The sequence below is a fragment of the Cetorhinus maximus genome, chromosome 6 (assembly GCF_964194155.1).
Source record: "Cetorhinus maximus chromosome 6, sCetMax3.hap1.1, whole genome shotgun sequence".
Classification (NCBI taxonomy): Eukaryota; Metazoa; Chordata; class Chondrichthyes; order Lamniformes; family Cetorhinidae; genus Cetorhinus; species Cetorhinus maximus.
Window position 1 is genome coordinate 100,597,472 of NC_135884.1, and position 16,178 is coordinate 100,613,649.

General features: G+C 42.1%; 1 protein-coding gene across 1 annotated transcript; it reads right to left on the bottom strand.

The window, feature by feature from the left end:
• Window positions 1–7,198: 7,198 nt before the first annotated feature.
• LOC144681996 (uncharacterized protein C16orf86-like) lies at window positions 7,199–13,928 on the bottom strand. Its single transcript, XM_078544203.1, has 3 exons — window positions 13,677–13,928; window positions 10,239–10,412; window positions 7,199–7,824 (listed from the first exon to the last, which is right to left on the bottom strand). The coding sequence occupies exons 1-3, from the start codon at window positions 13,906–13,908 to the stop codon at window positions 7,652–7,654; spliced, it is 579 nt and encodes a 192-aa protein (XP_078400329.1). The 5' UTR covers window positions 13,909–13,928; the 3' UTR covers window positions 7,199–7,651.
• Window positions 13,929–16,178: the final 2,250 nt, after the last annotated feature.

Genomic DNA, 16,178 nt, shown 5'->3' on the forward strand with positions numbered 1-16,178 from the left:
TGAGTTTAAGGCTTTTTTTTTCCTATTCATTCAAAGGATGTGGGCATTGCTGGGTAGGCCAGCATTTATTGCCCATCCCTGAGTGCCCTTGAGAAGGTGGTGGCGAGCTGCCTTCTTGAACAGCTGCAATTCATCTGGTGTAGGTACAGCCGCAGTGCTGTTAGGGAGTTCCAGGATTTTGACCCAGTGACAGTGAAGGAACAGAGATATGTTTCCAAGTCAGGATGGTGAGTGACTTGAAGGGGAACTTCTAGGTGATGGTGTTCCAATCTGTCTCCTGCCCATGTCCTTCTAGATGGTAGCAGTAGTGGGTATGGAAGATGTTGTCTAAGGAGCCTTGATGAATTCCTACAGTGCATCTTGTAGATGCTACACACTGCTGCCACTGTGTGTTGGTGGTGGAAGGAGTAAATGTTTGCAGATGGGGTGCCAATCCGCTTTGTCCTGGATAGTGTCGAAAGTGTTGTTGGAGCTGAACTCATCCAGGTAAGTGAGAGTATTCCATCACACTCCTGACTTGTGCCTTGTAGATGGTGGACAGGTTTTGGGGAGTCAGGAAGTGAGTTACTCGTTGCAGGATTCCTAGACTTTGACCTGCTCTTGTAACCACAGTATTTATATGGCTAGCCCAGTTTAGTTTCTGGTTATTGGTAACCCCCCGGGATATTGATAGTGGGGGATTCAGCGATGGCAATGCCAGTGAATGTCATGGGGCAATGGTTAGATTCTCTCTTGTTGGAGATGGTCATTGCCTGCCACTTCTGTGATGCAAATGTTACTTGCCACTTGTCAGCCTAAGCCTGGATATTGTCCAGGTCTTGCTACATTTGGACATGGATTGCTTACGTATCTGAGGAGTTGCGAATGGTGCTGAACATTGTACAATCATTAGCAAACATCCCCACTTCTGACCTTGTGGTGGAAGGAAGGTGATTGATGAAGCAGCTGAAGATGGTTGGGCCTAGGACACTACCCTGAGGAACTCCCGCAGTGATATCCTGGAACTGAGATGACTAACCTCCAACAACTACAGCCATCTTCCTTTGCGCTAGGTATGACTCCAACTAGAGGAGAGTTTTCCCCCTAATCCCATTGACTCCAGTCTCCAGTTTTGCTAGGGTTCCTTGATGCTACACTTGTCTACAGGCTCCTCTTTGCTGTGGATAAAGGGGAGTCTGTAGACATACTGTACTTGGATTTCCAGAAGGCATTTGATAAGGTGCTACATCAAAGGTTACTGCAGAAAATAAAAGCTCATGGTGTAATGGGTAACATATTAGCATATATGGAAGGCTGGCTGGCAGAAAATAGAGAATATGCATAAATTAGTCTTTGATTAGCAGGCTGTGACGAGTAGAGTATCACAGGGGTCTCTGTTAAGGCCTCAACTTTTCACAATTTACATCAATTCCTTAGTTAAGGGCAGTGAAGGCATGGTAGCTAAATTTGCAGATGACACAAAGATGAGTAGGAAAGTAGGTTGAGTGAGTGGGCAAAAATCTGGCAAATGGAATATAATGTGGGAAAATATGAAGTTATTCACTTTGGCAGGAAGAATAGAAAAGCAGAGTACTTCTTAAATGGAGAACGTCTTCAGAATCCCATGGTGCAGAGGGATCTAGGTGTTCTAGTGCATGAGTCACAAAACGTTAGTATGCAGGTACAACAGATAATTAAGGCTAATATAATGCTATCCTTTATTATGAAAGGAATTGAATATAAAAGTAAGGATTTTATGCTTCAGCAACACAGGGCATTGGTGAGACCACATCTCAAATACTGTGTGCAGTTTTGATCATCTTATTTAAGGAGGGATGTAAATGCAATGGAGGCGGTTGAGAGGAGGTTTATTAGACTGATACCTGGAAGGAGCAGGTTGTCTTATGAGGATAGGTTGGACAGACTGGGCTTGTTTCCACTGGAGCTTAGAAAGGAGAGGGATGATTTGATTGAAGTATATAAGATCCTGAACGGTATTGACAAGGAGGATGTGGAAAGGATGTTTCCTCTTGGGTTGAGTCCAGAGCTAGGGGGCACTGTTTTTAAAATTAGGGGTTGCCATTTTAGGACAGAGTTGAGGAGAATCTTTTTCTGAGGGTTTTGCGACTTTGGAACTCTGTCTGAAAAGGCGGTGGAAGCGGGGTCATTGAATATTTTTAAGGCGAGGTAGATAGATTCTTGTTAGGCAAGGGAATCAAAGGTTATTGGGGGGGTAAATGGGAATGTGGAATTTGGAACGCAAACAGGTCAGCCATGCTCTTATCAAATGGCGGAGCAGGCTCGAGTGGCCGAATGGCCTACTTCTCCTATTTCGTATGTTTGTATGTCAAATGCTGCCTGATGGCAAGGGCAGTCACTGTCACCTCACTTCTGGATTTCAGCTCTTTTGTCACATGTTTGAACCAAGACTGTAGTGAGGTCAGGAGCTGAGTGACCCTGGGGGAACCCAAGCTGAGTGTCAGTGAGCAGGTTATTGCTAAGCAAGGACCGCTTGATAGCACTGTTGTTGACCCCTTCCATCACTTTACTGATGATCAAGAGTAGACCGATGGGATGATAATTGTCCGGCTTGGATTTGTCCTTTTTGTGTACAGGACATACCTGGCCAATTTCCCACATTGCCGGGTAGCTGGCAGTGATGTAGCTGTACTGGAACAGCTTGGCTAGTGGTGCAGCAAGTTCTGGAGCACAAGTCTTCAGTACTATTGCCGGACATTGTCAGAGCGCGTAGCCTTTGCAGTATCCAGTGCCTTCAGCCGTTTCTTCATATCATGTGGAGTGAATCAAATTGGCTGAAGGCTGGCATCTGTGATGCTGGGGACCTCCGGAGGAGGCCCAGATGGATCATCCACTCGGCACTTCTGGCTGAAGATTGTTGCAAATGCTTCAGCCTTATCTTTTGCACTGCTGTGCTAGGCTCCCCCATCATTGAGGATGGGGATATTTGTGAATCATCCTCCTGCAGCGAGTTGTTTAATTGTCCACCAGCATTCACAACTGGATGTGGCAGGACTGCAGAGCTCGGATTTGATCTGTTGGTTCTGGAATCACTTAGTTCTGTCTATCGCTTACTGCTTATGCTATTTGGCATACAAGTAGTTCCTGTGTTGTAGAGCTTCACCAGATTGACACCTCATTTTTAGTTATGCCTGGTGCTGCTCCTGGCATGCCCTCCTGCACTCTTCACTGAACCAGGGTTGATCCCCCGGCTTGGTGCTAATGGTAAAGTGGGGGATAAGCCGGGCCATGAGATTACAGATTGTGGTTGAGTACAGTTCTGCCGCTGATGGCCCACAGTGCCTCATGGTTGCCCAGTTCTGAGTTGCTAGATTTGTTCGAAATCTATCCAACTTAGCAAGGGGTAGTGCCACAAAACACGATGGAGGGTATCCTCATTGTGAGGATGGAACTTTTCGGCTCCACATGTTCTATGTGGTGGTCACTCCTGCCGATACTGTCATGGACAGATACATTTGTGGCAGGCAGATTGGTGAGGATGAGGTCAGGTATGTTCTTCTCTCGTTGGTTCGCTCACCACCTGCCGCAGACCCAGCTTAGCAGCTATGTCCTTTGGGACTCTGCCAGCTCAGTCTGTAGCGGTGCCACGAAGCCACTCTTGGTGACCCCCCCCCCCCCCCAATTCTGTGGCCTTGCCACCCTCCAGTGTGTTCAACATGGAGGAGTACTGAGGCGGGGTGGTACGTGGTAATCAGCAGGAGGTTTCCTTCCCCATGTTTGACCTCGTGAGACTTCATGGGGTCCAGATTCAATGTTGAGGACTCCCAGGGTAACTCCCTCCAGACTGTTTACCACCTTGCCGCCACTTCTGCTGATGGTGGTGTCTGGGACATTCTGTAAGGCATGATTCCATGAGTATGACTATGTCAGACTGTTGCAATTTTGGCACAAGCCCCTAGACGTTAGTAAGGGCTAGTTGACAGGGCTGAGTTTGCAGTTTTCATTTCCAGTGCTGAAGTCAATACCAGGTGGGCTGTGCAGTTTCATTCCTTATTGACTTGAGTGGTAGCTAGGCCACTTCAGAGGGCAGTTAAGAGTCAACCACGTTGTAGTAGATTGGGAGTCACTTACCAGGTAAGGATGGCAGATATCCTTCCCTAAAGGGGAATTAGTAAGATGAGTTTTTACAACAATTGACAATGGGAATTTTAATTCTACATTTTTTTTTATTGAATTCAAATTCACCGTTTGCCGGGTAGGATTTAAACCTGAGTCCCCAGAGCATTACCCTAGGTCTCTGGATTACTAGTATAGTGATAATATCACTACACCTCACCTCCCCTCCCCACTCAGTGATTCATTTTTAGGGAATCTATTTCTTTGATGAATTCATTTTTAAATTACAGCAATCTCGGTGAGATAATTTTGGATCAGAATTGGAAGCAAGAAAATAAGAAAGGCAAGAAGCAATACTATAATTTTCACAAATCAAATGCAAATGTTAAGTTTACCCATCATTTTAACTATTAAGTATTCATTGTGGGGTTTTCTAAGTGACTATTTCAAATATTTTGCAAGGAAAGGATACAAGTTGAACAGTAATTGGACAATAATAACTTTTTACTATGTTTTTAATGTAAAGTGTTATTTTGTGATGTCCAAAACGTACACCCTCATCCTAGAATGGTTGTCACATTGGAGCCAAAATAAGTTTTTTTTTCAATTTTGTTTATCCCACAATTTATTAGGAAAATATTCTTGCACCTAGTGATCCAACTTAAATAAATTATTGTTGCTAATGCACAGATTATAAAAGGCTTAGACACCAATTTCAATAAATTTTAGAAGAGGTCAGATAAGTGCTTTCAACCAGAATGTCTCTTAATTACATGTAATTTATCACCCTTGCCGTCCTGGATCCAAGTCTTGCACCAAGAGTTGCAACAAATGTAATGACCCTCTGAGATCTTGTTCCTGATAATCTAAAGCAGCCAAAACAAATATTTGAACTAGTGGATAAGCTGTGAGTCATGGATATGTTTTCTAAATAGACATTGGATTTCCTTGGGGGTTCCCTCAATCACAGACTATAAACTTTGTTGGAAGATCAGTGGAAACCCTGGCAGGAAGAATAGAAAAACAGAGTATTTCTTAAATGAAGAACATCTGCAAAATTCCAAGGTGCAGAGGGATCTAGGTGTTCTAGTGCACAAGTCACAAAAAGTTAGTATGTAGGTACAGCAAGTAATTAAGAAGGCTAATGGAATGCTATCCTTTATTATGAGAGGAATTGAACATAAAAATAAGGGTGTTATGTTTCAGTTATACGGGATATTGGTGAGACCACATCTTGAATATTGTGTGCAGTTTTGGTCTCCTTATTTAAGGAAGGATGTAAATGCATTGGAGGCAGTTCAGAGGAGGTTTACTAAATTGATATCTGGAATGAGCAGGTTGTCTTATGAGGAAAGGTTAGACAGAGTGGGCTTGTTTCCATTAGAGGTTAGAAGAGTGAGGAGTGACTTGATTGAAGTATATAAGATCCTGAACGGTATTGACAAGGAGGGTGTGGAAAGGATGTTTCCTCTTGGGGTGAGTCCAGAGCTAGGGGGCACTGTTTTTAAAATTAGGGGTTGCCCTTTTATGACAGAGTGGGGAGAATTTTTTTCTGAGGGCTGTGCAACTTCAGAACTCTGCCTCAGAAGGCAGAGGAGGTGGGGGTCATTGAATATTTTTAATATGGAGGTAGATGAATTCTTGTTAGGCAAAGGAATCAAAGGTAATTGGGGGTAGGTGGGAATGTGGAATTCGAAACACAGACAAATCAGTCATGATCTTAATGAATGGCGGAACAGGCTGAAGGGGCCGAATTGCCAACTTCTGCTTTTTTGTATGTTCGTATGTATGCTTTGTGTGTATGTACCTACTTAGTCTGCTGTTAATTCTGCACAGGTATGAAATAAAAAGGCAGGCTTGCAATAGGTAATCCAAAAATCTATTTACCGCAACCCTTAAATTTGTTGCTTAATCCACTCAGGACCCTTGATCGGCTCAGGACCCCTAACCAGCTCAGGACCCCATGCAATGGCACAGTTCTAATACTGCCACTGAAGAGAATCCCTATAAAAATTAATGGTGAAAGTGTTGTCAACCAACTAACAGTGAAGAAGCTACTTTTGTTAAATTATTCAGATGCCAGAACCAATGGAACTCGGCTTATCCCAAACGTCTCAATTGCAGAAATTATGAATTCTCCCCCTCCACCCCCATCCCCACCACCACACCTTGGAATCTGTGTTGAAGTAGGATCAGTAAGCAATTACACTATGGGCAGAATTTTACATTCGGCATGCAGGTGCGCGCTCGACACGCCGGAACATAAAATGAAGTCGGGCGTGCGTCCTGACGTCATTGCGAAATCAAGCGATATTTCGTTTGGCAGACACACGCCAGAGTCCGCTGCGTGCCCACCGATAATTGATAGGCCTATTAAGGTCATTAACCAGGTAATTAACCTGAATTTTATGCTGCTCAGCCAACCTTATGGTTGGCAGGCAGGCAAAAAGGCCAAGCGGCTTTTACCTTTTTTAGGAAACCTCATCCACAAGTGGGATGAGGTTTCCTAAAGGTAATACTTATTAAATAAAACCGTTATTTTCAAAATAAAAACATGTCCCATCTCATGTGACACAGTCGACATGCTTCATGAAATTTTTCATTTCTTTATTTATTTTGTTATAAAGCGCTTCAATCTCCCTGAGGCAGCTCCGTGCCTCAAGGAGATTGAAGCACTCTTTCGTACGCATGCACAAAAGCGCTGGATCCGACTCTCCCTCCTCCCCCAACCTGCACAGGTAGTGCTCAGCGCTACCGCTCACGATCCATGCAGGGCAGGCCTTAATTGGCCCACCCATGTGAAATCGCGGTGCGGAGCCGATCACAGTCAGCTCTGCGACCGCCCGCTCCTGCCGAGCCTGCCCAACGAATGGAAAATCCTGGCTTGTGAAATTCCAAGTGTCTGAGGAACTGTGGTGATTATAATTGGCTCATTTGCTGACAAACTGGAGGAAGAACTTCCTGATGCTTGTTATATTTTAGATGGGCCCACAAAATAGAAATGCGTCAGTTAAGTAACCCCAAATTAATCCCCCAAATATTCTTTTCTCCCTGAGGCAATATCACCCCTTTCAAAGTAGCACATTTAAAAAAAATAAATAAATAAATTTATTTGCGTACCTTTGGAAACAGTGCTTTTATTAGGTAAGGGTCATCAAGGGATATGGATCTGAGACCGAGAATGGAGTTGGGGCACATAGGTCAGCCGTGATCTAATTGAATGGTGGGAGGGTTGAATGCCCTACTCCTATGAAACCATCTCTTTTGTTTTAGCTTTGAAAAATATATGAACATTTAAAAAATTGTACAACAATAGTCATTCTGCTAACATGAAAATGCATTTTCCTATACTTATCAGACTTTATTCATTGTGCTTCAAAGCTTTTCCATCCACCTTTGCACAAAAGTTGTTTTATGAGCATTGCGCACCTCTCTAATCCTATGCCTGTTATTGCTGCCCTGGGTTCCAGGTTTTAAAATCCAGATCCATTGTCTAATTAAATGTCAAAATGATTTTACATACTGAAGATAGTTCAAGAGGTGACACTTACAGCACTTCTAAAATTTTTCTCACAAATTAACATTTTGGCTGTGGAGACAGTGGAGGTACCAAAGGAGCTGCACAAATACTAAGCATCTTGTTAATATCCAGGGAGACTTGTGCTGACTTGTTAGGTGCAGATTTTTCTGGTGTACCTAAAGACAAACTTGGTGAAGTTCGCAAAAGGGAATCTTCCTTGTTTTCATTACCTGTGAATATAAAATGTGATTATTATTTTACTTGTCATCCAAGTAACTCTTACTCTTTGGTGACTAACAGATGTACGTAAAATAAACTGCAGATACTTGTTCTACATTGTTTTACTGAATGTATAAATATGACTGAGTGGAGTTGCCCCTGTTTTACTGTTTTATTTATTTAGTCGGTTCCACATTATAAATCACTTAATTTAGTTTGCACAAGTTCCCAAACTCTTGACATTTTAATGCACAAATCTGCACAGCTGTGGTGTACAACACCGAAAATGAGAAGCATCAGAATGAACAAGGAATCTGACAATGTAGTTTTGAGCCTAATGTCAGGTTAAATTGGCACGTGTCCAATTAGAAACCTTTCTAATTTACATTTTGGTATAACAAATGTACTATATAGTAATGGATATTCTCATTAATTCATGACAACACACTTATTAAAATTAGAAGTTTAGTCAATTTCATTTATTAGGAAATTTAAACTGTTTTCAAACTATCAGGAATCAGCATGGTTACAGGAATCATGAAAGCTCTGCACCTTAAACGTAAAGCTGCAGGACAGTGTTAAAAGGCGTTACATCTCTTTGCTCTTTCTCCCACAAAATAAAAGAAAACAGTAAATTTTGTCTAGCTTGTCGTCAGTTTTTCATGCATAATTTCTATAAGGCCTGCAGTGCTGCAAACATAGCGCTGGTTCGAGTTCTAACCCAGTATTCTATTGGAATCGTAAAAAAAAGTTGCTTTCAGTTGTCAAAAACACTGCCAAGCAGCTCAGCGAATATATAAAATGAAGAGTTTACGTACATGCAGCATCAATTACCTACTTGGGTACATTCACATTATAATTGTGGTGTCAGTGCAAAGAAGTTTTGCAGTGAAACTATCTTTGAAGTCAGTCCAGGCCTTGATATTCGATTTACACGTTGAAATTTGGCATCAGTGTAAAGCTGTTCTGGCTTTGCAACAATACTATGCTTGTGGAGTGTGAATGCAGCACAAGAATAATGCAAGTATGTTTCAAATTGACTGGATGGAGACATTCCCAGGATATGAAAAAGTCCAGTCTTCAAAGTAAGCTAATAACATGCTCACTGCACATGATCAAGTGAAAGCTTTGATAAACAAATCATGAGTAAACATGAGTTTGAAAAAGGGCAGTAATATGGACAGGACTCCTGTGCTAGTTTAAGTCAAATTGTGGAAATCTGAGTTAGTAGTTGACTTAGTCTTGAAAGAAAAAGTTCCATTGCTGGAAATCTGAAAGTTCCTTTAGATTGAGGCCAACAGCACGATTTCATGCGACGTAAAAGAAACTCTAAGTCGTAGCTGGTACCCTAATACATTACCTAAAGCATCTATGGTATTATCCCAATATTAATCTTATCATTGGGCCCTGGATGAGGTGTACTCTCTTGGGACCAGAGTAGCAGCAAAAGTTTTTCTGACACTCACCCCTGTCAAAGTGCTAATGGGCCAGCAATTTCAAGTGATGCCAGAAATAGCTATGTAAATTGCCACCATCAGAGATGTGAATGAAACAATTTTCACTGACTGCAGAAATAATGTTTTTTTAAGTAACTCTAAAGAGGAGATTCTTGGACAAAAACATTGGGGATATTCACCAACAGGAGCCGACATAGGCTGCTTAAATCGAAATGGCATGGGACAGAAGCAGCTAAGCTTTTATTTTAATGATCCACTTTGGTGCATAGCACCAAGGATAGCACTCAGCACTCAGGGTTTGTATATAATGCTGTAGAAGTGTGACATTTGAACTAACATTACTATTAATTGGTATATATCTCAAATTGTTTATACTAACAGACCTTGGGTTTTGTTTCAGATTTCTTACTAGTGAGAACATTAGCACTGAAAACAACCCTTCCTAAGCCTTCAGGCCCGTATGTTGAAACAGAGAGAGATATACAAATACAAATGCCAGGACTTGGGGGTCACACATGGATCTGCGGAAGAACCAACTGCCTGCATTGTGCATCTTGATCCTCTAAGATGTTTACAGCATATATAGAGTTATAGTTCAATGCTTCATCTAAAACCTATTTATTTATTATAGTCTGCCCTACTAGTGTTGACAAATTTGCTTTCACTCTGCTCTTTCTCATCTCTGATTCCTACTATAATCTCCATCACTTCCCATAATGAAGTAGACCACTTACTCCTTTGTGCCTGCTAATGCCTCCTTCCATCTGACACAAGTGCTCCCTCCCAGACCAAGCAATTACATTATTGTCATGTGTCAATTGCTCTCAGTTCAACTATCCCATCCTCCCAACTGATAGGCTTGGATGTGGATGGCAGAGAAAATAAAAGTTTTGTTTTTAAAAGAGAGGAAACATATTAATTAAATCCATCATATGAAGTGAATTTTGCATTTGCAAAGTGTGGATTACCTGCTGTTTGAGCTGTTGAATGGCTTGGAACAGCCACTTTTGTTTTGTTCTCACTAATATTTTCTTGTATGGTCTGTTCTTTCTGATCATTCTCAGTTGCAGTAAGTATGTTAAATTCTGGGTTATCAAAATTGATGTACTGATACAGCATTCTCCGTTGTTTCCCTGTAGACACTACAAACAAAGAATAGTGCATAAGAAGCAAACCAAAAAGCACAAAAATAGAGTTTAAAATTGGCAAAATGAAGCTAACTATAACCTTAATCCATATATTAAGGATCTCTGAATCACTTGGGTCAATAGAAACCTTGCTGTTGAATAACAGCAGATAAATTATCAATAGCTAAAGCTTTATCATTGTAAATGCTGATTAAAAATGAAGGTCTCAGATGAAGGTCAATTAATCATTAGCATAGCCCACCTTTGTAAACTTAAACCTGAGAATTATTTTGTTGATCCCCTAGAGTTTGCAATGATGAAGTTTTACTGTATAAATTCATATTACATACAAAAAAGACACGCATTTATATAGCACCTTTCACAACCTCCGAATGTCCCAAAGTGCTTGACATTCGATAAAGTACTTTTGAAGTATAGTCACTGTTGGAATGTAAGAAACACAGCAGCCAGCTAGCTGACAGCTAGTCCCACAAACATCACTGCGATTATGTCCAGGTTTTTTTTTAATGTGATGTTAGTTGAGGCATAAATGTTGGCTAGGACAGTAGGGAGAAAGGACAATATATAGATTTTGTTTTAATAAGGAAGCATAAATATCTAAGATAAAAGCAAAATACTGCGGATGCTGGAAATCTGAAACAAAAACAGAAATAGCTGGAAAAACTCAGCAGGTCTGACAGCATCTGTGGAGAGGAACACAGTTAACGTTTCGAGCCCGTATGACTCTTCATCAGAACTGAAGAGAAATAGAAATGAGGTGAAATATAAGCTGTTTAAGGGGGGTGGGACAGGTGGGGCTGGATAGAGGGCCAGTGGAGGCAAAGGAGAGATTGCCAAAGATGGGAATGGAGGAGAGATCTGAGGTTGTTGAACTCAATGTTAAGTCCGGAAGGCTGCAAAGTGCCTAATCGGAAGATGAGGTGCTGTTCCTCCAGTTTGTGTTGAGCTTCACTGGAACATTGCAGCAGGCCAAGGACGGACATGTGGGCATGAGAGCAGGGTGGTGTGTTGAAATGGCAAGCGACAAGGGGGTCTCGGTCATGCTTGCGGACAGACCGAAGGTGTTCCACAAAGCGCTCACCCAGTCTGCGTTTGGTCTCTCAAATGTAGAGGAAACCGCATTGGCAGTAACGAATGCAGTAGACTAAATTGAGGGAAGTGCAAGTGAAGTGCTGCTTCACTTGAAAGGAGTGTTTAGGCCCTTGGACGGTGAGGAGGGGGGAAGTAAAGGGGCAGGTGTTGCACCTTCTGCGGTTGCATGGGAAGGTGCCGTGGGAGGGGATTGAGGTGTAGGGGGTGATGGAGGAGTGGACCAGGGTGTCCCGGAGGGAACGGTCCCTTCGGAATGCTGACGAGGGGTGAAGGGAAGATGTTTGGTGGTGGCATCATGCTGGAGTTGGTGGAAATGGTGGAGGATGATCCTTTGAATGCGGAGACTGGTGGGGTGATAAGTGAGGACAAGGGGGACCCTATCATGTTTCTGGGAGGGAGAGGAAGGTGTGAGGGCGGATGTGCGGGAAATGGGCCGGACACGGTTGAGGTCCCCGTCAACCACCGTGGGTGGAAAACCTCGGTTAAGAAGGAAGACATGTCAGAGGAACTGTTTTGGAAAGTTGCATCATCAGAACAGATGCAACGGAGGTGAAGGAAGTGAGAGAATGGGATGGAGTCCTTACAGGAAGCGGGATGTGAGGAGCTGTAGTTGAGGTAGCTGTGGGAGTCGGTAGGCTTGTAATGAATATTGGTGGACAGTCTATCACTAGAAATGAGAGGTCAAGGAAGGGAAGGGAAGTGTCAGTGATGGACCATGTGAAAAAGATGGAGGGGTGGAAATTGGAAGCAAAATTAATAAATTTTTCCAGGTCCAGACAAGAGCATGAAGCAGCACTGAAGCAGTCATCGATGTACCGGAGAAAGAGTTGTGGGAGGGGACCTGAGTAGGACCGGAACAAGGATTGTTCCACATACCCCATAAAGAGACAGGCATAACTAGGGCCCATGCAGGTCCCCATAGCAACACCTTTTATTTGGAGGAAGTGAGATGAGTTTAAGGAGAAATTGTTCAGTGAGAGAACAAGTTCAGCCAGACGGAGAGGAGTGGTGGTGGATGGGGATTGTTCGGGCCTCTGTTCGAGGAAGAAGTGGAGAGCCCTCAGAATATCTAGCTCTGCTCACCTGACAGCCTGGCTTGGATTAACTGAAATTTCCTCCAATTTAAACGTTAGGCATACTGAAGCCATCACCTTTGGCCCTTGCTACATATTCCACACCCATGCCACCAACTCCCAACTCCTTCTCTGGCCCTGGTGTTGAGCTGGACCAAACTGTTCATAACCTTGATATTCTGTTCAACCCCAAGTTGAGGTTCTGATTCAATAATCTCTCCATCACAAAAACTGCCTGCTTCTACAAGCATAACTCTGCCCACCTCTACCCCACTTCAGTCACCTACTGGGAGCCCTTGCCAGTTCCAGACTCATCTGGCCTTCTGAACATCCTACTGTCTTGAAAACTCAAACTTAAACTCATCCAGAATTGTGTTATGCATATTCAATGCAAAAATCTCCAGATGCACTGAATCTTGGGAAATGTTTTGCATCTTGTGTAATTAAAAAAAGAAATTTATTTCACTCCTTCACACTTTGAGATTTCACACCATTACTTAAATTTTACAGAAAATAAAAATTAATTCAAAAATGTATTCTCTTTTCTATCAGCCTATTATTTGCACAACTGAGTTTATAACCATGTTAAATCTGACAGTGGCATCAAATTTGCGGATCCTAGGTCAGGTACAGCATGATAATAAACTAACTTCTGAAGATGTGTCCGCTTCCTACATTAGCCAATTGTATGCCAGTATTTTGCTTAAATCCTACATTAGCCAGCTTTGTGGCCCTCTTTAAGTGAATGCCAATATGCCAATTTAGTGTTAATTTGTGCTGAACAGTGTAGAGTTTTGTGTAGCTGACCTGTGCTCAGTAACGATTGGGAGTAGTGCTCAAAATAATTTCACTTTGGACACTTCAACTGGCAGCAAAATAAGATTTTCAATCCATCACTCTAGATTGAATTCTAACCAGAAATAAAGCAATAGTGTGTTAATTGCAATGCTCTATCTCCCAAATATTTGGTTTGCTAATAGATTCGTGTTGGTAATTTACAATTACAAAAAAAAACTTGTTTATAGATTTTAAAAGCTCACAGTATCAATGGTCTGATATTTAGAAAAGCATAAGGTTTGTTTATCTGTCTTACGTGTTTTACTGCTGTTTTCCAGAGTTATGGTAGAGGTTTTCGGTGAGAGAGTTGTATTATTTAGCACTACCACCCCATCATTGCGTCTCTTTTTCTTAAGGGCTTTCTTCTGCTGCAAAGCAACTGCTGAAAGATCTGTTTTACTGCGATCACTCTCGATGTCTTTGTATGAATGTTCTTTTGTAAAGTCTGGATGTTGAAAAATGTGCACTTCTGCACTGGCCCTAGACATGCAAACAAAAAACAATGCAGCTTATCAACCCAGTTACTAGTAAATTGAAGATATCTTATAAATAATTGAATACAGAATCTACGCCATGAATGAGGCTATAAAGTAACTCCACTGCTATGACCAAGTGTGCTATTTAAGTCCCATGTACACCTCCAGTAAGTTCCATATTCTAAGTATTGCTTATAATGAAAAGTGGTATAAAATGAGAAAAATCGCTATGATATTAGTCTAGGTTGTTGTAAATGTAGAATAGACTTTTATACCTCTCATCATTTTATGTCAAGTGCATTTCATTTCTTTCCAGAAATGTTATCAGACATCTGGAAAATCTAATGAGGTAGTATTAAGGTAACAATTCATATATAGCAACAGCTCCAACAATTGCACTTTAATAAACCCCTATTGAAAGTATTCAAATTCACAGTTCCTGATTTTTTGGTGCAGTGCTCTATTAATCAAAATATTGGAAAATGTTAACAATGTTGGCATACAATTGTATGGTAACCGTTGGGTCAGAATTGCACTCTGTAAATATTTAACTCAACAGTTTACAATGAATCACCTAGGCAAACATGGACAGAAGAGCTGAACTCCCGAGGTGAGGTGAGTGTGACTGCCCTTGATATCAAGGCCACATTTGACCGAGTGTGGCATTGAGGAGCCCTAGCAAAACTGGAGTCAATGGGAATCAGGGAGAAAAATCTCAGCTGGTTGGAGTCGTACCTAGCACAATGGAAGATGGTTGTGGTTGTTGGAGGTCAGTCATCTCAGCTCCAGGGCATCACTGCAGGAGTTCCTCAGGGTAGTGACCTAGGCCCAACCATCTTCAGCTGCTTCATCAATGACCTTCCTTCCATCATGTGGTCAGAAGTGGGGATGTTCACTGATGATTACACTATGTTCAGCACCATTCACGACTCCTCAGATACTGAAGCAGTTCATGTCCGAATGCAGCAAGACCTGGACAATATCCAGACTTGGGCTGACAAGTGGCAAGTAACATGCACGCCACACAAGTGTCAGGCAATGACCATCTCCAACAAGAGAGAATCCAACCTTCACCCCGTGATGTTCAATGGCATTACCATCACTGAATCTCCCCCTATCAACATCCTGGCGATTACCATTGACCAGAAACTGAATTGGACTAGTCATTTAAATACTGTGGCTACAACAGCAGGTCAGAGACTAGGAATAGTGTGACAAGTAACTCACCTCCTGACTCCCCAAAGCCATCTACAAGGCACAAGTCAGGAGCGTGATGGAATACTCTCCACTTGCCTGGATGATTGCAGGTCCCACAATATTCAAGAAGCTGGACACCATCCAGGACAAAGCAGCCTGCTTGATTGGCACCACATCCACATTCACTCTCTCTATCACTGATACACAGTAGCAGCAGTGTGCACTGCAGGGATTCACCAAGGCTCCTTCAACAGCACCTTCCAAACCACGACCACTACCATCTAGAAGGACAAGGGCAGCAGATAGATGGGAACACCTCCACCTGGAGGGTCCTTTCCAAGTCACTCGCCATCCTTGGAAATATTTCGCCGTTCCTTCACTGTCACTGGGTCAAAATCCTGGAACTCCCTTCCTAACATCACCATTGGTGTACCTTCACCACGTGGACTGCAGCGGTTCAAGAAGGCAGCTCACTGCCACCTTCTCAAGGGCAACTAGAGATGGGCAATAAATGCTGGCCTAGCCAGCAAAGCCCACATCCAGTGAATGAATAAAATAAAAAATATATACTCTTGGATCTTAGGAAATTAATGCTAAAACACATACTGGAATAAACGATGCAAATGAGGCTTCTGTATATCAAAAATATATTCACTGATCCATGGACCCACTTGATTGGTAGAAAAAGGTTTGCTTTCTTTTGACTTTGCCCCACTAAGACACCAGTAACAGTTGCATTTGTGAGATTCAAATATCATTTATACCTTTGACATTTGAAATGAAACAAATAATTTTGAGCCAAAACTGACCTGGAAAATAAATTACATTATGAAAATTATTTTGAGAAAACAAGTAACAGGAAAATATAATAATATTGTCACTAAAGTACAGTCTAATGATTGGCATAAATTATGTTCCTATAGCTATTGATAGCATGGCTGATGTGATGGATAGTAATGTGACTGCCTGTGAACTCTGTGGACCAAGCACAACACCAAAAGGTGGAATTTTGATCACTGTTCAAAATCCTTGATGGATACATGGGATCAATTTCAGCCAATAAACCAGGAAGGTTCAGGACCCAT